Genomic DNA, 22843 nt, shown 5'->3' with positions numbered 1-22843 from the left:
ATTGGCAAACCCATTGAAATGAATGGGCAGATGTTTGCTGACGTATTGGAGCCGTGTTTTCAGCCGTAATTCGAGGCGTAAAACTCCTCCGTTACGCCTGAAAATAGGTCGTGTGAGCTTTACTGTTATCTTAAGTATAGTTTATAGGCAGTAAATTGGATGCAATTTGAGCTAAGAAATGAAAACCCTTAAAATGTGTTATGGTTAGTAAGGCAGTGGTTAAATCCAGCACACGTAAAACACTGGGTTCTAATTGAAAGCAGTTGTGGGCATTTTGAATCTCTTGATACATATCTGTGGGCTGCAGCACTTAAACTGCCTATTCCTGTCCCGCCTCTGCTAACTAGTAAGGCTGCTCTAAACTCGTGGAAATCAGTGGTGGTCAAAAAAGCTCTTTTTCCTATGAGATTGTCAGATATGAATATTCGGGTACTCGCGCAATTAATTCCTAATTTGAACCTGTCCTTCTGGATTGCTCAGGGACTAAATACGGTGGGGGATATTTGGAGTGGAGGTGTTCTTTCTACTTTTGCAGAGCTTGTTAACAAATTCAATTTACGGACTAATGATTTCTATAAGTATATTCGTGTTCGCCATTTCTTAATAAGCAAAAGCAGTGATCCTCTTACCTCTAAATCACTCTATGAATCCTATTTTTTTCAGTACTCCAAAACAGCAAAGGGGGTCTCCAAAGCATATATGGCTATTCTAGATACATTACAAAAATCTGATCTCCAGTGTGTTAGGAGGTGGGAAGCTGATCTATCCTTACCTCAGGATAGTGTAGATTTGGAAGCTACCTTTTCGCTGGCCTCCCAACTGTCTAACTCTACTCATTACTTAGAAACCACTAGAAAGGTGCTATATAGATGGTACCTGACGCCCCATCGCCTCTCCTTAATATATCCTACTACTTCTAATATTTGCTGGAGATGTGGAGTGGAGGTGGGGACTCTTAAACATATTTTCTGGTATTGTCCGGCTATACGGACTTTTTGGGTCAAGATAGATAAACTCCTGTCGACTATTCTACAATTCCCACTAGTTACCACTCCTGCCTTAGCTCTGCTACATGTAGGCTTGGCTGATTTCCACTCTCATGATAAGTCAATTATTTTTCATGTACTATGCTCTGCAAAAATTATTGTAGCCAAATATTGGAAGAAAACCTCCACTCCTACATTAACTGAGGTAATTCAGTATGTCAATCTCACTTGTATTATGGAACGAACGATAATCCTGCAAAGATCTCAGGTTTCACAATGTCTCCAATGGGACAAATGGACGTCCTCTAGATACTATGTGGATTCCCTGCATACTTAAACCTCCACATATTGTAATGTTCATGCTCTTGCAATCTGAGTTGTTTTGTTTTGGTTTGTTTACGTTCGGTTTTTATAATTTCCTTTCCAAAACATTGACGGAGAATCTACATGACCTGAGTAGGCATATACCTTGGTTTCCAGTGTAACTTACCCCCATAACAGTGATTGTATTACTTATTTTCTATTTTGTATTCCTTCTGTGGGGGAAAAAATTGTTACAAAACTGTAAATGCACATTGTATATGCCAAACGTATGTATGTGATATATGATTCTTCTGTCAATAAAAAACGTATGTTTTAAAAAAAAAAAAAATGTGTTATGGTTTTAAAAAATGTTTAGGTGAACATGGCATTCCAGGCCACCCTGGCTCAATTGGAGAAAAGGGAGAACCTGGCTATGAAGGGATCCCGGGAACACCTGGTGAAAAGGGTGAACCAGGTAAGTCAGGTTAAATTATATTTTAAGGGTATGTGCACACACACTAATTACGTCCGTAATTGACGGACGTATTTCGGCCGCAAGTCCCGGACCGAACACAGTGCAGGGAGCCGGGCTCCTAGCATCATACTTATGTACGATGCTAGGAGTCCCTGCCTCTCCGTGGAACTACTGTCCCGTACTGAAAACATGATTACAGTACGGGACAGTTGTCCTGCAGAGAGGCAGGGACTCCTAGCGTCGTACATAACTATGATGCTAGGAGCCCGGCTCCCTGCACTGTGTTCGGTCCGGGACTTGCGGCCGAAATACGTCCGTCAATTACGGACGTAATTAGTGTGTGTGCACATACCCTAACATTTTTATAACATTTCATAAGTTATTTGGCTGTTTTTTTTTTTTGTTGTTGTTTTCTTACTTTTTAATGTAGAAGGGGTTGAAATGCGCTGCGAATACGCAGCCAAAATCTGCACGTAAAACTTGCATAATATGCTGCGGAAATGTTTTTCTACGCGTGTGTGTGAGATTAATGCTGTAAGCAGACTAACTTATTCACACTAACAATTTCCAAATAGTAAAGAAAAGCATCAACTTCATGCTAAATTGAGATATGGCAACAAGCCTTTATCATAGCAGCTGATTTTGTATGTGATTTGCAATATGGCAGTTTTAATAAGAACATAATAATGTATGAGTGTGTTACAGAAGTAAACATTTTTATTGTTTTATTAATTGTCCCTCATCTGCATATCTGCTATTTTAGCAGTATTTTTCCTTGTTAGCTCAACAATGTTTGATTTAGACATTCTTTATTACAGCATATTTATTTCATTTAAGGTTTACATGGGAGAGGCCTTTCTGGGTATCCTGGTGAACGTGGTGAGAAAGGTAAGAATGTGTATAAGTATATACTATAAGTATTTAACTTAAGTTATGGACATAGATCTGACTAGTGTTTTGCATTAGACAACGCTGATGTGAACAGGCCCTTAGAAAATCTCTCATGAATTATATAAACTTAATAAACAAACAGGCAGAAAATAAATATATATATATATATATATATATATATATATATTTATTTTTTTGTAGGTTAACAGTGACACTCTAGCTGCAATCTAAGGGCTTGTTCACACTGCCATATGTGTGGTCTATATTTTAGGCCGGTTCCAGAGCAGCAGTGTCTGCAATTGTGAAACAAAGGAGGCATCAAGTATTATAGAATAAGTTTCACTACAGTCTGTTTAATTATTTGTCTAATTTTTGTTTGATAGGTATCAAAGGTAATGCTGGTTTTCCTGGCTCACCTGGTGCCGCTGGATTCCCGGGCTTTAAAGGTGATCAAGGGGTTACTGGAGACCAAGGCATGAGAGGTCCGCCTGGTGTTCCTGGACTTCCTGGAATTGCAATGGAAGGACCAAAAGGTGACAGAGGACAGCCTGGTTCTTCAGGATTTCCAGGTAAGGAATAAACAATTTTTTTTTTAATTTGAACTAAATACAAACGGATGGAACTATTTTTAATTTAATCAGCACAACTCATCTTTCTTATTTTAATGGAAGAGCAGATTAGAGAATTGTGTATATCAGAAGCATTCTTTAAGAAAACCATGGACTGGAAGACCATTCTCTTTTATGCCAGTCTTCTGCTTGCACTTTAACAAAACTTCTTCAGTTACTTGAAAAAAAACAAAAAAACGTACCTAATAACACTACAGCACTGGGAATGGTACTCATATTCCCCTGTATAATGCTAGTGCCATCTACACTATATTGAGTGACACCTCTAATACACCACACCAGCATGCCAATCCAGTAGTGTTACCTGTTGGTGATAGTGACTGATGCAAAGAAGCCACTTAAACCTTTCTTGCTTTAACCCTTTCAGGACAAAGCCATCTTTTTTTTTTTTTGTTTTCTGTTTTCACTCACCACCTTCCAAGAGCCATAACTTTTTTATGTTTCCATCAATGGAGTGTTGTAAGGGCTTTTTTTGTAGTAGGAGTTGTAGTTTATATTGTCACTATTTAAAAACCATATAATGTACTGGGAAACTGAAAAACAATATCATTGTGGGGTGAAATTGAATGAAAACAACTGCGATTCCCCCATTGTTTTTTGTATTTCGTTTTTACGGCTTTCACCGTGTGGTAAAAACGACAACTTAACTTTATTCTGTGGCTCAATACGATTACGGTGATACCAAACTTATATAGTTTTTTTTAATGTTTTACTAAGAAATAAAAGGGTTGTATTGCGTCACCACATTCCAAGAGTCATAAGTTTTTTCTATTTTGTCGATTAAGTGGGGAGAGGGCTTATTTTTTTGCGGGACGAGCTGTAGTTTTGGTACCTTTTTTGCTACACACAACTTTTTGATCACTTTTTATTACCTATTTTTTTTTTAGCGCTAAGTAACTTAAAATCAGTGATTCTGGTGTTTTCTCATTTTTGTTACGGCGTTCACTGTCCGCGTTAAATAATGTTATATTGTAATAGTTTCGACTTTTACGGACGCGGTGATATCAATTTAGTTTTATTTTTTACATTACTTTTTTTTGAACTTTTAATAGTTTTTTGTACACTACTGAAAACGTTATTTAACTTTTTTTTTTACACTTTTTATTAGTCTCCCTATGGGTTTTGAACCAGCGATCATTAGATCGCTGGTTCATTACACTGTAATACTAATGTAATTGCGGTGTATTGACATTTTTACCGGCTACTGTTAAGCCCTGCCAGAGGCAGCATTTAACAGAGGCAGAAAGAAGGCAGACCTGGGGGCCTTAATTAAGTTCATGGGCTGCTATGACAACTATCGGCCCCCCACGATCGTGTCGCAAGGGAGGCAGATGGGCTGTCGGAGGGGGCCGCTACTTCTTTCTAATGGCTTAGATGCCGCAGTTGCTATTGACCGCGGCATCTATGTGGTTAAACAGCCAGGAACAGAGCGATCTTTGTTCCTGGCCGTTAGTGCGAGGTGTCAGCTGTAATACACAGCTGACACCCACAGCGTATAGAGGCTGCTCAGCGCGTGAGCCCGCTCCATACTTCACCCCCCGTACCAAGACAAAAAATTGAAGCTACAAAAAACTTTAAATTATTTATAAATTTGTTCCAGGGTCTCCTGGACCTCCAGGTGTTTCTGGCGTCCCAGGACAGGAAGGAGCAAAAGGAGAGACAGGTGAAAGAGGCTGGCCTGGAGCCCCTGGTTTTCAGGGAGTAAAAGGTGAACATGGAATTCAGGGTCTGCCTGTAAGTAATGATCCCACTTTAAATGTTCTTTCCGGTCTTTACACTTTTTCCAATATGTATAAGGTGCATAAATACTTTCTTTTATTTATAGGGAGATGCAGGTTTTCCAGGTCAAACAGGAGACAAAGGTGACAAAGGTCCCCAAGGATTGTCAGGATTTCCAGGTAAACCAAGTCAAAATTTTGTGTTGTGTAGAGATAAATCAATAAATTATTATTAATTTTATGCCACTATTAACTTTCAGCTTACTGAGTAATAGACTAATACAAAAGCAGAGAGGGCTCTGCCTAGGGCTGGGCAATTATGACCTAATATAATATCAGGATTAATTGAACATGTAACCTCGATTTACAATTATTGAACGATTATTTAAGCCACACCCCTTTTTGCATGTCACGCCCTGATTTGCCTGCTACGCCATTGAATTAATATTTAGCCCCTGAGCCAACCGTATACTACTGTATATAATATACCCAGACACTGGCCCCACACAGTATATTGCCCCCACAGTGCTCCCCACACAGTACAATGCCCCCATAGATACCTCTACATAGTATAATTCCCCTATAACTGACTTTCACGCAGTATAATGTCCCCATAGCTGCCCTCACACAGTATTATGCCCCATAACTGCCCTTATATATGCACCCCATACAGTATAATGTCCCCCTAGCTGCCCAACGCTGTATAATGCCCACACAGCTGCCCCCAATAATGCCTGATAAAAATATTAATATACATACTCACCTAACCCGTTTCAATGACGAGTGGAGGATTCCTCTGCTCCTCTGGTCTGTGCGGCACAGCGCAGAAAGGCATGATGACGTCACTGCCTCACGTCCAGAGATACATAGTGATGGTAGAGCAGGGACCTTACGGTTCCCTGCTCCACCATTGGTTACAACTGTATCTGCGTCCTAAAGATGCAGATACAGTTTAAACCGGGAAAAAACAATTAATAAAACCAAAATTCGCAAGATGACGTTGATTAATTGCGATTAAATTAAATTTATATTATTTTTCGATTAATTGCCCAGCACTAGCTCTGCCCATCAGGGATTATAATCTACAAGAGACAGTTTATCTTCCAAATATAATTTTACCCCTTGCCACTCATTTAAATAGGTAAACCACACCATAGACACAAAAAGAAAATAAAAGTAGAACATAAACACCTAATCATACGGTCAAGGACTGACATTGCTTTTTCAATCAGGGACAACAGTAAGCTACCACTATACAAGCACCAATAATACCACCATACACTGACCATATAGAGATCAGACACCACTTCTACACTGGCGCTCGGCAGAGTAATATTATGCTGCAGACTATACAAGAGAATACAGTACTGATCGGAGACTGTTACAGGCAGAGAACATAACAATTAAAGAAGAACTGTCAGCTCTCCTGACTTTTATTACCCATTAAATAACAATTCTGGAGCGCCTTATCTTACAACTCTGCATGGTGCTGTTCATCTGTTATTCCTCTTGGAAATGTATGAATAAATTGACAAGTGGGTGTTACCATTCCCTTTGTCAAAAGGCTGTGACCCTAGACCCTCTGATAGTGTCCAATCATCGCTGACCGTATCAGACTGTGAGGGATAGATACATCCTATTGACAAGGGGAATGTTAATACTCATTTAGTCAATTGGCCTGTGCAACACGGAGACTTTTTGTAGCACTACTGATTGTTTTTTATTATCGAGTCACGGCTGCAGTCAGCAAGACTGCATGCAACGCAATGTATTGTTTTTGACTGCAACTGTGCTCTATATTTAAAATAAATTAGTTGCATTACAAAAAGTTTCCATGTAGGCCGGGCCTTATTCATACATTTCCAGGAGGAATAACAGAGGAACGTCACAATGCAGAGTTCTAAGTAAAGATGCTCTAGAATTGTTATCTCACAGGGCATTTATGTACGTATTTAATATAACAGATCAGTCAGAAGAGGTGACAGCTCTTCTATTAATCCAGTGACTCACAGGTGACGTTTTTTTTCTAATTGGAGACATTCTCTTTCCTTTGCAATCTGGCCCAGTGAACCTGTCAGCAGAATTTAGGCTCCCAAACTGCCACCACTGCATTATAGTGTGTATAAATAGCTGTCTACACATATACTTACATGTATAATCAGTACCTGCATCCTTAAAAAGATGTACTTTGATCGCCACATGCGCTGTATGTGAATTACGTTTTTGGAGTCATGGACGGGGGCCGCTATCAGGAATTTCTGGGCCCCATACAGCCAAGATATCTGGGACGCCCTCCATTACCGTCACTATATTTGATCCTGAACAAATCTGCTCTTTGAATTTTTTTATGATACCCACTTGAAAAATCTGTTTGAAATCCCTGCTACTAGGGGTCCCTCTTCTTTGTAATTTGCTGCCCTCTCACTGTTGCTAAGGCAAACCCGTCTTTAGCAGGAAGAATGCAGAGACGAAATGCAGGCTGACTGTGAGAGACTGAGGCTGGAGAGAAGGGGGCTCACTTCAAATAGCCTTTTATTGGGCTGTGGACCACCAAGAACAGTGGTTCTGGTGGCATATAAAAGATGAGATTGTTATCTTTCATATGCAGTTCTAGCTGTGACACAGCTGGAGATATCACCAGTTAAAGACACAGTCGGGAATGGGAACTGTATATGCAAAAAGTATACAGCTTCCATTCCCAACTGTGTTTTCAACTGGTGATAGCTCCGGTTCTGACACCCACAGCTGCGATCCTGGTGGCATATAAAAGATAAAATTCACAGTTCTAGGTGTACACAGTCCAAGATGTGGCTATTTGAAGTGACCACCCCCACCCGCTATTAGTGAGGCATCATTCTGTAGCAATGTGTTACTAGCAGATTTGTAAGTTTGGTCCACGTCCCCAGCCTCAGGGAGGAACACAAGTTGGGGTGCAAACAGAACATGGCAAATTGCTCCGGAATAAACAATAGGTACTCTTTAAATGAATTATAGCAAAGTAAAAAAAAATATTCAGATCCCATATCAGAGTACTACTGCAGCCCACTGCACATTGTGTCCTGACGCCGACGAGAGTCAGGATGTGGTGTGTGCCGCCGCACGCTACATCCTAACCCTGGACAGGTTGAATTGGATGGGTGGAAAAGTATTGGATAGAAACCCCAGGAGAATGTCGCAGTAACCTAGGCGGGATATAATAAGACACTAACATAATTTAACAAAGATAACGGTAAATACTGTCAAAGACAGATATATTATATTAGGCAGACAGATGTATCAGTCTTAATTTAATTAATTGAATTTATAACCTTAGTTCAAATATTCCTACTGAATATATTATTTTTGGTTAATTATTTTTGTACAATTTTAGGATTAAAAGGTTCAGAAGGTACAATAGGAGAAAAAGGACAAGATGGAGATCGAGGAGAGCCTGGGTCAAAAGGTAATTTAATGTGTACTGGAGCATCTATTCTACAAGAAGTCAGTAAAGCATTAAAGGCTACATTATATGCGCCTTTGCAATCACATTTTTAATTGTTGCCAATTAATGTAACATTAAAAAAAATTAGGTATTTATGCAAATTCTCGAGTAAAATTATGCTATCGACTTGTGTATGCATCTCCTCTCCAGACTTTTGTGCACTAGGTTGATGCAGGGGCTGGTTACAAACTACATACAAACCCTCTGTGTAATTTTATTCTAAAGTCATATATTATTCTCCTGCCTCTTGCTAACCTTCTCCTGAGCACTGTAAGGGCATATGTTCTCAGAACAGTATTACATTATTCACAGCATGCTATTTATCCCTAAGAAGACTTCTTAGCTGCATTTTATTACAGAAATTTATCACATGCATATAAATGAATCATGTTTTTATGTCAACGGTGCACACACTCTTTTAGTTATTAGACACCCACTATAAAACTTTGCCATGAGGCAAGGTGTCCAATACTTCCACCTGCCAGATAACTTGTATATTTTCTATGTCTCATGACACCACGGGTGATTGCTGGTTTTCTGACATCTAGCAGACAGGCAATGATTATTGTTATGATTTAAATAGTATCATCATTTCCTGTTGTGCTGTAATATGTGTTATAAAACAGTGATGCACAAATATACATTAAATATATTAATATGCAAATTCATCTATTTATGAGAATAAAGTTTAGAGAAGCTTTAAAGTGTAACTAAACTTTGAAATAACTTTTGACATGTCATAGTGAGGGGGATCTGAGCACTGAGACCTCCACCGATCGCTAAATCGAAGCAGCAGAAACGATCGGGTGAGCACTGTGCCACTTCGTTTTTGATCGGCATTCCTCAATGCTGAGAGAGCGGCGTATGGACGTATAGACTTTCTATTGGGCCCATACACTGCTCGCTCGGCTTTACAAGGTGCTTCTACCGCTTCATTTTAGTGATCGGTGGTGTCTCAGTTATTGGACCCCCACTGATCAAAATTTCTGACATGACACTACTGTATGACATGTCAACATTTTTGTAAAAGTTTAGTTACACTTTAATATAGTAAGTAGTTTTCCTTTTATACTAGCAAATCCATATGAATAAGTTAAGCTCTGTGCGCACTGTCATGGTACGCTCTGTTCTGACTGCAAGAATATGACAGCATGCATCTCTATTCTTGCTGTCAAAATGACAAGAACTACGAAAGGACAAATTATAAGTCAATGGGGTCTATCGGGTGCCACTGGGATCCGTCGTACAATAGATCCAGCAAAGTGCCAGGGCTTTGATTATGAATGGCAGCCATGATACAGATGTGAACAGAGCCTTCTCAAGGGAGACTTTATTTTGTTTTTATTTTGTTTACTTGTGTACTACTAAGGCCCTGTTCACACAGAGTTTTTTGACAAGTTTTTTTACGCGAAAACCGCGCCGCAAAACTTGTCAAAAACAGCCCGAAAATGCCTCCCATTGATTTCAAAGAAGGGACATGCCCTATCTTCGGGCGTTTATGCCTCTAACCTCCCATTGACTTCAATGGGAGGCAGAGAAAGCGTATTTTGCGGCATTTTATGCCGCGGCGCTCAATGGCCGCGGGTGAAAAACGCTGCGAAAATCGTTGTGCAGGGAGAGGAAAATCTGCCTCAAACTTCCAAACTGAATTTTGAGGCAGAAATTCTGCATGCAAAAAAACTCTGTGTGAACATAGCCTAAGGCTGGATTTACACGAGTGTGTGCCTTTTGCGAGCTCAAAAGACGCAGTGTTTTGCGCGAGCAAAAGGTACTTAACAGCTCCGTGTGTCAGCAGCGTATGATGCGTGACTCCGTGGTTTTCGAGCAGCCGCCATCATTATGACACTCTGTTTGTATGTTTGTAAACAGAAAAGCACGTGGTGCTTTTCTGTTTTCATTCATACTTTTTACAGCTGTTGCGCGAATCACGCGCGTCACACGGAAGTGCTTTGGCGTGCTGCGCGTAATTTTCACACACCCATTGACTTCAATGGTTGCGTGATGCGAGAACAACGCACAAATAACGGACATGTCGTGAGTTTTACGTAGTGGACCCACACTGCATGAAACTCACGGACAGTCTGCATGGCCACATAGACTAACATACTGTAGGTCCATGCGAGGCGCGTGAAAATCACGCGCATTGCACGGACATATTACACGTTCGTCTAAATAAGCCCGAAGTGTCCAATGTCCAAAAAAAATTTTTACACTTGTCTGCATAATATTTTAAGGGCGGGTTCACACATAGCGGAATTTCACTTAAATTCCGCTGCGGACACTCCGCAGCGTTAATCCGCAGCGGAGCCGTTTCTCCATTGACTTTCACTTTAATTTAGCAGTGTTCGTTTACACGATGCGTACAATTCCGCTGCGGAGCATAGGCTGCGGAGCGGAATTTGGTGTCCGCAGCATGCTCTGTCTGTTGCGGAGCAGTGGCGGACTGGTTGCGGACTCATGGCGGAATTTCTCCATTGACTTCAATGGAGAGTCAAAATTCCGCAATGAAGTCCGCAGATCTTATGTGTGCTGCGGAGCGTATTGTTTTTACTACCATGACATTTCTTCATTCTGGCTGGACCTATGTATTTCTAGGTCTACAGCCAGACTGAGGAAGTCAATGGGGCTCCCGTAATGACGGGAGCGTTGCTAGGAGACGTCTGTAAATAGTCACTGTCCAGGGTGCTGAAAGAGTTACGCGATCGGCAGTAACTGTTTCTGCACCCGGGACAGTGACTACCGATCTCAATATACATGTATCTGTAAAAAAACATATAAGTTCATACTTACCGAGAACTCCCTGCGTCTGTCTCCAGTCCGGCCTCCCAGGATGACGTTTCAGTGTAAGTGACGGCTGCAGCCAATCACAGGCCAAGCACAGGCTGCAGCGGTCACATGGACTGGAGCGTCATCCAGGGAGGTCGGGCCGGATGCCGAAAGAGGGACGCGTCACCAAGACAACGGCCGGTAAGTATGAATTTCTTTGACTTTCACTAGGGAAAGTGCTGTCCCTTCTCTCTATCCTGCACTGAATAGGGAGAAGAGAAGCACTTTTCCTGCAGTCCGCAGCGGCCAGTCCGCATCAATTTTCTGCACATTTTGTGCAGATCCGCTGCAGAATCTGCAACGCAGATTCTGTGCGGCATTGATGCGGACAGTTGCGGAGGAAATCCGCCACGTGTGGTCATGCCCTTAACCCCATTCACATCATGTTTCTTCCGCAGGTTTAATGTATATGCCATGAAAAGCTCCTGACGTATACGGTAAACATAGACAGTGACGGATGCCTAACAGTGGCAACCATCACCCATAGACTATTAGGGGAATTGTTTAACGGGTCCATTAAACGGATTCCCAAAATCGTCTATAGATGATGGACTCCATTGTTAGACATTTGTCACAGGCATTCTACACCTATAGTCTATTATAGTATGTGTTTTACGGATACATCATGAAAGCTATTAAAAAGACCTATACTTTTAAAGGCTGTGACGTATGATTGTCACCCATATTCTCCCAAGTTAAAAAAAAAGTATGCCAGCGATGTTATATTTTGTTATATATAGAGATGTTACATTTTGCAGGACGAGCCGTAGTTTTCACCGATACCATTTTGAGGTATATGCGACTTTTTGATCACTTTTTAGTTCATTTTTTTGAAGCACTAAGATGACCAAAAAACAGGAATTTGCGTGTTTTATGTATATTTTTTTACCGCATTCACCGAGCGGGTTAAACAATGCTATATTGTGATAGTTTGGACTTTTACTGACGTGGCGATACCAGTTAAAGAGGCTCTGTCACCAGATTTTGCAACCCCTATCTGCTATTGCAGCAGATAGGTGCTGCAATGTAGATTACAGTAACGTTTTTATTTTTAAAAAACGAGCATTTTTGGCCAAGTTATGACCATTTTTGTATTTATGCAAATGAGGCTTGCAAAAGTACAACTGGGCGTGTTGAAAAGTAAAAGTACAACTGGGCGTGTATTATGTGCGTACATCGGGGCGTTTTTACTACTTTTACTAGCTGGGCGTTCTGATGAGAAGTATCATCCACTTCTCTTCAGAACGCCCAGCTTCTGGCAGTGCAGATCTGTGACGTCACTCACAGGTCCTGCATCGTGTCGGCCACATCGGCACCAGAGGCTACAGTTGATTCTGCAGCAGCATCGGCGTTTGCAGGTAAGTAGCTAGATCGATTTACCTGCAAACGCCGATGCTGCTGCAGAATCATCTGTAGCCTCTGGTGCCGATGTGTCCTCGCTCGTCTGACACGATGCAGGACCTGGGGAAGTGACGTCACAGCGTGATCTCTCGAGAACACGGCTGTGTCTGCACTGCCAGAAGCTGGGCGTTCTGAAGAGAAGTGGATGATACTTCTCATCAGAACGCCCAGCTAGTAAAAGTAGTAGTAGTAGATCATTTCTTAGAACAAAAAAATATTAGCACCTCAATGTATAGAATTCTTGTTAAAATATTGATCCAGTCTGATCGCCACTTGGGATCGGGAGGGAAATCTTTCCTGTTTTGGGCAGATTGGTTCATGCCTTATGTTTTTTTTTACCCTCCTCTGGATAAAAAGGGGTTAAACAAAATTCTAAAGTTTGCCCATATCCCTTCATCCACATCCTCTCCCATCACTTAGGATATAGGGGGATATAAAGAGCTTACAGTATATTGAACTCAAAAATAAAACTGTATGCAATAAGCTCCTTAGCTCCCCCTAGTGATGACGGCAAGAATCAGAATGTTATATTTTAGTCTATGTCTCTGCAGGGGATTTGGAGCTCTGTATCAGGAAACGGAGCACTGAATGCTTTAAAGATGTATAAAAAAATAATCAGCTCAAAATTTTGGACCTAAAAAATGACATGATGCTTAAAGGTGGACATACACTTTAACAAGGAAACTCCCAGCTTTAGTTCATACCATTTTGTGCCCATACTATTCATCGCTTGGAAATGTCCCTACCAGGAAGACCCTATACATTTCAAACTGTGGCATATTGCTATATTTATCTACATCAAATCATTAGTTCTGTTGACTATAGACAGTGTAGTGCTGACTACTTTATTCCTCTGATGGCTTTCAGATGAAAGGGATTCTCAATAAAACACAGTTTTTTGAGAACAGAATGTGTGCAGGTTAGCAATACTAAATAACAGTTATGTAATACATGGTGATTGTTTTGTATGTCCTCTTTAGGATCACAAGGTCCCCCAGGAGCTTCAGGTGCCTTTCAGATGTTCAAAGGAGAAACAGGTTCTCCTGGTCAACCAGGTCCTGCTGGTCCAAAAGGTATTCCTGGATTTCCAGGTTTTAAAGGAGAGCAAGGTTAGTGTGTTGACTTAATGTAATCAGTTCCATATAAATAGAATACTTTATTTTGCATATAAACATTACTCCTAATTTTTGATAGGACTAGTTGGCGCAGTTGGCTTGCCTGGCCCAAGTGGGGTGCCAGGAATAAATGGCATCCCAGGACAGAAAGGAGAATTGGGTCCCAGTGGCCCAACTGGTATGTTATTGCACATTTTATATTTTCTAAGGAAAATATGCGACCAAACTTATTTTATATAGCAGTACGATAAAATGTAATAATCATTATAAACTAAATTAGATACATATAGATTTTTTTATCAGGGTTTTTATATTTTTAGGTCCACGAGGCTATCCAGGTCCACCAGGTTCAGATGGCTTACCTGGTCCAATGGGCTTACCTGGCTCAGCTTCTATGGCTCATGGGTTCCTAGTTACAAGACACAGCCAAACTATTGAGGTTCCCCAATGTCCTTTTGCCACAGTCCCAGTTTATACTGGCTATTCATTGCTCTATGTACAAGGAAATGAAAGGGCACATGGACAAGATCTTGGTAAGAAATTTGCCCTGAATGGATTTTATTATATCAAATGTTTGTTTTATCTTCCTTATTATTCCTACTAACATTGAATTTTCAAATATAATCTCTGTATAAATATTACTAATTGTACCCAACTTTCAGATTCAGCATGAGAGTTACCTAGAATCATATTGTTTCAATTTTAGGTGCATCTGGAAGCTGTCTACGTAAATTCAGCACAATGCCTTTCCTATTCTGCAATATTAATAATGTATGCAATTTTGCATCAAGAAATGACTATTCCTACTGGTTGTCCACTCCTGAACCAATGCCAATGAGCATGGCTCCTGTAACTGGCGAGAATATCCAACCTTTCATCAGCAGGTAACCAAACTGACCTGTTTTATCTATCTATCTATCTATCTATCTATCTATCTATCTATCTATCTATCTATCTATCTATCTATCTATCTATCTATCTATCTATCTATCTCATATCTATCTATATATACAAATCTTATTAAATTACAATACTATGCAATAATTACATAGAGCTTGAAACTAAAAGATTGCTTAATGTGGTATGTGGTTATGTCAGATTTGAAATAGATAAGGAAGGTTGCAGTTTATCTTACTATCTTACCATGAATTGGCCCTCCAATAACCCTGTATGGGACCAAATATAATACATACTTTCTTGATCCCGCAGCACTCCGTGTTTCAAGGGTGCGTGAGTAGGCTTCCACATCAACGTATAAAAAATGGGAACTCAGCACTCCAAGGTATTATGCAATAAGTGATATTTTATTTCATATATAGAGAAATATAGTAATCCAAAAATAGGTTTAACGTTTCGGTCTATACATTCGACCTTTGTCACGTAATCCGTGTCTGAAGAAGGTCGAATGTATAGACTGAAACGTTAAACCTTTTGGATTACTATTTTTCGCTATATGTGAAATAAAATATCACTTATTGCATAATACCTTGGAGTGCTGAGTTCCCTTTTTTTTTTTTTATACCAAATATAACACAGATATGGTAATTTTGCTAAGTGATTAACTCTTCCTTTGAATGAGCAGCCCAGCTATGCAGAAGACCCAGGTGACTATTGTATACAGAACTCTGTAAAATTAATAAATACTAACATAGCAACATAGGTAGAAAAGATGTCCGCTGTAGAAGGAAATACTGGCATTTTTCCGAGTGATACCAGTTGATCATATGGGTTCAGACCAAGGGACCCCCCCCCTCCTAATTGAGCAGCTTATGGTCCGGTTGCGTGGTAAGGGATTGTCCAAACAAGGCAACCTCTATTTGATTTGCTTATTTCCTTCAAGTTTGTAGCACTGAAAAAATAATGCTCCAACCATTCTATAATTATATTTCTAACCTCTAAGTTTGGTTGAGCTATACCTGAAATATACTTCATACATTGCAAAAGTAAAATAACTATTTTACCAACTTTACTTTGATTTCACTATTTTATGATGAGTTATAGTTTCATACTTTACTCAATATAAACAACACCAATGATTCTTTTTAATAGGTGCAGTGTTTGTGAGGCCCCTGCAATGGTAATGGCAGTTCATAGTCAAACAATTCAGATACCCCCATGTCCAGATGGATGGATTTCATTATGGATTGGATATTCATACGTAATGGTGAGTATTAGTGTTTTTTTCCCTGCCATGTTTTTGTGCTATAAGTATGCTAAATGTAAGTGCATTTTCTAAATAACATTGTATTCTTAATTCTAGCAAACCAGTGCTGGTGCTGAAGGCTCTGGCCAAGCTCTAGCATCACCAGGATCTTGTTTAGAAGAATTCCGCAGTGTACCTTTTATTGAGTGCCATGGACGAGGAACCTGCAACTATTATGCCAATACTTACAGTTTTTGGCTTGCTACAATAGAGAGGAATGAAATGTTCAAGTGAGTGGCCAAATAAACCTTAAAGCTTTCAGTCATTCAAAACCATATGGTTGGTTTGGTTCAGTTAACTTGAGCAAAACGACTTAAAGGGGTTTCCAGTACCCAAAAATTGATGGCCTACCCTACAAGTGTGTTGACAAACACAGTGTGCAAGTAGACATGTACATAAGCCAAGGGAATTCTAAACATGAAAAAAAATGAATGTTGTAGCACATACATTTCACGAGAGTACACTATGACTTAACTGGAGTAGCAGATCATTGCTTGTAGTACTTGGTTTTGATTGAATGTTTTATAAAGAACTCTCATATCAATGTCTTAAAGGTGCACTCCCACAAATTTTTCTAATCTCTGGCCCATTAGAGAGGCGCATTATGTAAATTGTGGTGAAGGTAATCTTCTTACCGGTGGCTGTATTTGTGAGTTATACACGTCCTTCGGGTCCTCAGCTGTGTCATGTGACCAGCAATAAGACTCTCAAACTACCACAGCGTCTCATGTGTGGACAGGAAGTCAGTTTCTCCATTCATTCCTACTGTACAAGACTCACATCAAGGCTGTGATAGTAATGAATAGAGAAACTGACTTCCTGTCCACACGAGACGCTGTGGCAGTTGGAGAGTCCTATTACTGGTCACATGACACAGCTGAGGGAGTGGAAAACATTTTGTAGGAGTGCTTCTTTACTCTAAAATAGCTCAGCCCTCCAACTCATTATTCATAAAGTATATTACAGCACCACATTACACTTGGTTATCATGCTATTATAACTTATATGACTCATTTGTTATCAATTTCTATTTCCACAGGAAACCTACTCCTTCAACTCTCAAAGCCGGAGATCTTCGTACACATGTCAGCCGCTGTCAAGTATGCATGAGACAGACTTAAAGACCAAAGTTTTACAACGAATGGTGCTATTTGTATTATAGAAGAAACCAAATACTATATCAATGTACCTCACTATTGTACAAGAAAACAGTAAAGTGCGTTCTAGGAACTTACATAACTAACTCTGTTCTTAACGGTCCTTGCCAACTCGAAAAGGAAACACAGCCAAGACTAGATTCTTTTATTGCATACAAGATGGCACTTTGAAATTACATAATGTTTATAATGCACTGATACTTTCTAGCAACAGAAGCTGATTTCTTAATTCATAAGGTGCTAGGAGATACACAGTGCCTTATGCTGTTGACTCCTTATTTTTGTACTATATTTTAGGTTCTGTTTAAGAAATATAAATATTTGTTAAAATCAATATATGTTTTTTTAATAAGTATATAAACGTCCATTATCTGTACAAAGTAGAACTTAGGGATGTTGTAACTGGTAGCTCACAAAAGAAGATACCTTGTACGGCCTATTGGCTATTATGTTTCAAATATAAATGACAGCAAATATACTCCAACCTGGAAGTCACTAGATAATGTCCTTTTTGACCCAAATTCCACTAGTTATTGTACAGCAGCTAAGGAAGAAAGAAAAGCAAATAAGAATATAGTGTATAATGTCAGGTAATGAGGCTTGTACGAGACTGAAACGTAAGGAACGGCATATTGTCTTAATGTAAGGCTGCATTTTAATTGGTGAGTTACAGTTGTCTAAATGTTGCATTTCTGTTCTCCCACAGCATTCAGTACAGTATTTTCAATATAACAAATATTATCATTCATTTATATGATACAGCAAAACACATTCCTAAGTGTTTATTTTTAAAGCAAATGCTTAATACAGTACTTACATATAATAAAATTACACATTTTCCAATACTAAATTTATATTTTAGTAATTTATGTCAGCAAAAATAGTATATACAAATTTCCTTAATTGATATGTACATTTTTTTTTATAAATATCTATATATCTATATAAATATATATAAAGTAACTCTTATGATACCAGCTCCCTGCTGTATTACAGTATGTGGTTTTATTGTCTACACAATGATTCTACCACTTGCATTTGTAGGAATAAGAATACCATGAAAAATGTTAGGCATTTACAATTGGTTATTGGATATTTTGACAATGGAGAGGACAATGATGGCTGGGTTAACACACACAGATTCGGGACACCAATTAAACCAGTATGAATATCTGGATGTTTAGTATGAATTGAGGAGTATACGAGTATATTAACATATGGCAGATTTGCTAAAGAAACTTCTGCAACTAAAATTCAGTGCCAATCATCAGAATTGGGTTGCACATGGATATCTGCAAGCCCCATTCAGATAAAAAGGACAGTCTCAGAAATATCTCCAACAAATCTGCGGTGTGTGAACACACAGAGTTAGGAATGAAACATTTTTTACAGGGAAAATGAATTCCTATGTTATCTCATCTAAGCATAATAAAGCACTCCTATTACCCGTAATAAACCTAATTAATAATTTCTTAAACTCTATAATCAAAGTTATAATTTAAGCAGGTTAGATAAATTTTCTGACAGATGTACGCACCATTTTAGATTGATATTGGTCTGACTGGTTGCTAAAGGAATTGTGTGTGTAAACCCAGTCCAAGAAATAACACTTCCATATTGAATTGGATAAAGATAATATCCAATCTAGTTTGATGATGTCACTTGTTCCACTTAAAGGGGAGAACGCACAGGAAATGATCAGTAAGCACTAAAACTACTCTCTATAGCCCTTTAATAACAAACAAGAACAAATAAAAAGTCATTCTGAATTTTAACATACTGTATGGAGGGGCTTACTACATTTTCAGCGGTACTTTGACACAGGATAAAAACAGAACACCTTTTATATAAAGACATAACTCTGTTTTGTTCATTAAACAACCGCAACAGAATATACAGCTGACATATAGTAAATGTGAAAAATTCCATTGTTGTAGGTTGTGAGCCCATAATGCCTTGACCACATCCACTGGCAAACACCATAGATATTAGTAGATGAGAGTTGCACTTTATATTATTGTAAGTTTTAAATTCTGAATGGACAATAGACAGAACTTGATGCATTTTTTGGCTTTGTTTAGTGCTTTGAAGTCATTGCATTTACAAAGTTTAAAATCTGGTCACTAGTTGACAAATAATGAATCACTATTCTCATCAGGTTGCAGTTCAAGGAATATGTCTTATTCAAGAAATAAAGCATATTAAGCAAATGTCATACCGCAGTGAGATTGTTTGGCAACGTCACAGTACCTCTAAATTAGCGTAACCTAGCTTAGAAAAGATACCATTCTATTGTGTGCATCAGTTATGCCATTCCGGGTACAATATAGGATCATTTAAAAAAAATACATTGCTTACCAATCTCCAGTAGTTTAACATGGAAGAAAAGCCCAGCGAATAGTGAACTAGGCTTTCGGTATCGTTCACTCGGCTGAACCTTGCTTACAGAACTTGTGCTGAAGAACACACAATCCTTGTGGCTCGGTATGACTAAGTATGGTGCCTCTGTATGGCACTGCCTTACAGAAATGTAGCAATGCTTCTAGGGGAGAATCGCTCAGTTACTTAGCATCTGATGGAGCATGAAACTACTTATTTTCTTTCAGATTCATACTCAGTCCTACACAAAAAAAATTGTATACCTCATTATGAAATCAGAGGCATACAGAGGTATAGTAGTAGACAAGGATAATATCCAATCTAGTTGGATTATGTCACTTGTCTCATTTGAAGGGGAGATTAAATGCACAGGAAATGATCAGTAACCACTAATCCTGCACTCTATAGCCCTACAAGTAGGGTCCCATAGAAGCCCCTGTATTACAGCACCGTACAACTCATAGGTCGTTCAAAGCCATAATATAGCCATGTGTAAGGTCTGAATCTGAGGGCTATAATTGATACAGTTTAGAAATTTCAGGTATACTTAGGCTCTGTTCACATCTGCGTTATGGCTTTCTGGAAAAACCGGAGCCGCAAGCAGCGGCGCCTGACCAAACCCAGAAACATATGTCAATAAGAATGTATATTTTTTCTAATAAAAATATCCTTAATTCATTGCATAACGGAAGACTGAACTAAAACACTCCACCTAACTCACACTAGATATAGATTATTGTATATTAGTGCTACATTTTTGGGTCTCAACTAAAGAAAAGATAGCTGATTTGCATCTGTTTTTAACATGGCTTCAAGCAGACCATACAACCTGTGATCCTTAAACTTTGCCCCACAAAAGAAGGACCAATTATCCAACAGTTGTTTTTTCCCAAATGTGCAAGTAGTCACGTGCAAGGAGGCTGTATGGAGGCTCAGCCACCCTATGGTGCTCCGTACAGCACTGTATTACGGCATTATTCACCCCGAGAAGCAAAAAATAATTTTTTCCCTGTTGTATTCTTACAGAATCTGCCAAAAAAAGCAGCTGTATGAAATTGGAGACATATAAAGTTACAGTAGGGGTTCACAAAAGCCAATGGGTGCCTTATTATGGCCCTATACCACCTCAGAGTAACACACTCATGTGCATTTTCCAGGTTAAGGAAAAATAATTGTAGTGATATCATACCTGCTATCCAACATCCCCTCTAACACAAACCTTAATACCTTACTGGGTATTTAGATTACTCTGTAGAATGCTCTGGTTACATCCTTACACATGTAAAAAAATGGACTTGTGCATATTTTATATCACAAAACAATCTTTGGAAATTATAGTCCTTTAAAGGCTTATTCCCAACTCCCACATTTATGTGTCTTGCACCTATGTGGAAAAGGAGGGTCCACGTGTGGTTGTTTCTGTAACTTCCAGAGTGGACAGACCTCTGCACATGGGCGACAAACTCTGGTTTTCTGCCTGGATGCGGTGACCACTGGTCGCCTCACCAGGCAGGACAGGAATCTGGGTACCCCAGTTCTCCACATAGGTTAGGGTCCCAGAGGTGGTACCCACACATGTCACACATTTATGGCATATCCTGTGGATATGACATAAATGTTCGAGTTTGGAATACCCCTTTAATAATGCATGATGTGACTTTGGCTTATTGGCCAATGTTGTGGTAAAGTCTAATAATTATTCTGAACTGATATTCATGTTATGTATGTTTTTATGCTTTATGGGCTCAAAATACTGAACCCACCCAATGTTGTCAAGCAATGGAAAAATCACACCCATTAATGGCCTAATGTTTTTTTTGTTTATGCTACGGGATTCCTCAGCAATGTGCCTGAATTATATATGTTTAGTGAGTGTTTTATTTAGAAACTCCAAACCACCTTTTAACAGTTGTTAAGGCCCTTTATGTGTTCTTGATGTGCATAACATAAAACATTCAGTTTTAATAAACACGTGTATTTTTTTACTGACTGACTTCATTAAGTGTGCTGTCTTTCTGAAAAAAATAATAATATTGTAAAGGATCTGCCAGGCACAACTTCAGGGTTAACGCCCATAGATAATCAGTCTGCACCTGCTTCTAGGTCTGTGAGACTGACTCCATCTTCCACCACTCAGGGTGGCAGGCTTAGGAGTGGGAGAACCTATCACAGCCTGGCCAGACGGAGCTAGCTCCCGCCCTCTGTCTATTTATACCTGCCTTTCCTGTTCCTCCTTTGCTTGTGATTCTTCTCGTTTGGTTTCCTGGCCCTGCTGCAGCTTCTTGTACTATTGTCCTTGCTTCATATTGACCCCGGCTTGTTGACTACTCTCCTGCTCTGCGTTTGGTACCTCGTACACTCCTGGTTTGACTCGGCTTGTTTACTACTCTTTTGCCCTGCGTTTGGCACCTCGTACTCTCCTGGTTTGACTCGGCTTGTTCACTTCTCTTGTTGCTCACGGTGTTGCCGTGGGCAACTGCCCCTTTCTCCCCCTAGCTCTGTGTACCCTTGTCTGTTTGTCTGTCGTGCACTTATTGAGAGTAGGGACCGTCGCCCAGTTGTACCCCGTCGCCTAGGGCGGGTCGTTGCAAGTAGGCAGGGACTGAGTGGCGATTAGATTAGGGCTCACTTGTCTGTCTCCCCACCCCCGTCATTACAAATATTCAATTTGTCACCTTACTTAAGACAATACAATATATTCATAAAACTGAAGGTGTATTACTGTTACTATGTAACCCGGCTTAGAAACCCGGCTTGTTGTGACCCTGCATGCCTCCCAGAATTCACCTATGGTCTTGATCAGACATTACGGAGCACAGTTAAATGGAAGGATGTTAGGTAGGCAAGTAAATAAATGACATGTAGGAAAGTTATGTTTAAAATGTAACTTTAATTTCATAAAAACTTTAGGGCCCCATGCACACAACAGTAGATTTCGTCTGTAATTTCGGACCCATTCATTTCTATGGCTGACACCTTCCCGTATATTTATCGGAAGTCGTCTGTGCCGTAGAAAGGCTCCGCAAGAGATAGTACATGTCCTATTTTTTGCTTTTTACGGACTGTGCTCCCATACTTTATATGGGAGCACGGACCGCAAATGCGGGTGGCTGTCAGCGGCCAGCCGTGTCCATAATCAGGACTGTGATCACGGGCCCGGTCGTGTGCATGGGGCCTAAGGCAGGAGTTGTTTAAAACAATAATTCCTCCAGATATTTCAGAAACTCCATGATTGCATTATATTTTCTTATTAAATATAGGGATCCTTTGACTTTCATA

General features: G+C 39.6%; 1 protein-coding gene across 1 annotated transcript in view; it reads left to right on the top strand.

The window, feature by feature from the left end:
* Positions 1-21549, top strand: part of COL4A1 (collagen type IV alpha 1 chain) — a 167266-nt gene extending 145717 nt beyond the window's left edge. The window contains exons 40-52 of the mRNA XM_075852497.1: positions 1666-1764; positions 2602-2652; positions 3039-3224; positions 4885-5018; positions 5110-5182; positions 8373-8444; positions 13691-13819; positions 13905-14003; positions 14146-14358; positions 14532-14709; positions 15875-15989; positions 16086-16258; positions 17068-21549. Coding sequence (XP_075708612.1) covers positions 1666-1764; positions 2602-2652; positions 3039-3224; positions 4885-5018; positions 5110-5182; positions 8373-8444; positions 13691-13819; positions 13905-14003; positions 14146-14358; positions 14532-14709; positions 15875-15989; positions 16086-16258; positions 17068-17149 — 1604 coding nt within the window. The 3' untranslated portion in view covers positions 17150-21549. The remainder of the gene's footprint in view (positions 1-1665; positions 1765-2601; positions 2653-3038; positions 3225-4884; positions 5019-5109; positions 5183-8372; positions 8445-13690; positions 13820-13904; positions 14004-14145; positions 14359-14531; positions 14710-15874; positions 15990-16085; positions 16259-17067) is intronic.
* Positions 21550-22843: the final 1294 nt, after the last annotated feature.

Source organism: Rhinoderma darwinii, chromosome 2, assembly GCF_050947455.1.
Source record: "Rhinoderma darwinii isolate aRhiDar2 chromosome 2, aRhiDar2.hap1, whole genome shotgun sequence".
Classification (NCBI taxonomy): Eukaryota; Metazoa; Chordata; class Amphibia; order Anura; family Rhinodermatidae; genus Rhinoderma; species Rhinoderma darwinii.
The sequence above is the reverse complement of the archived record's forward strand: the minus strand, read 5'-3'. Positions and strand labels throughout refer to the sequence as shown.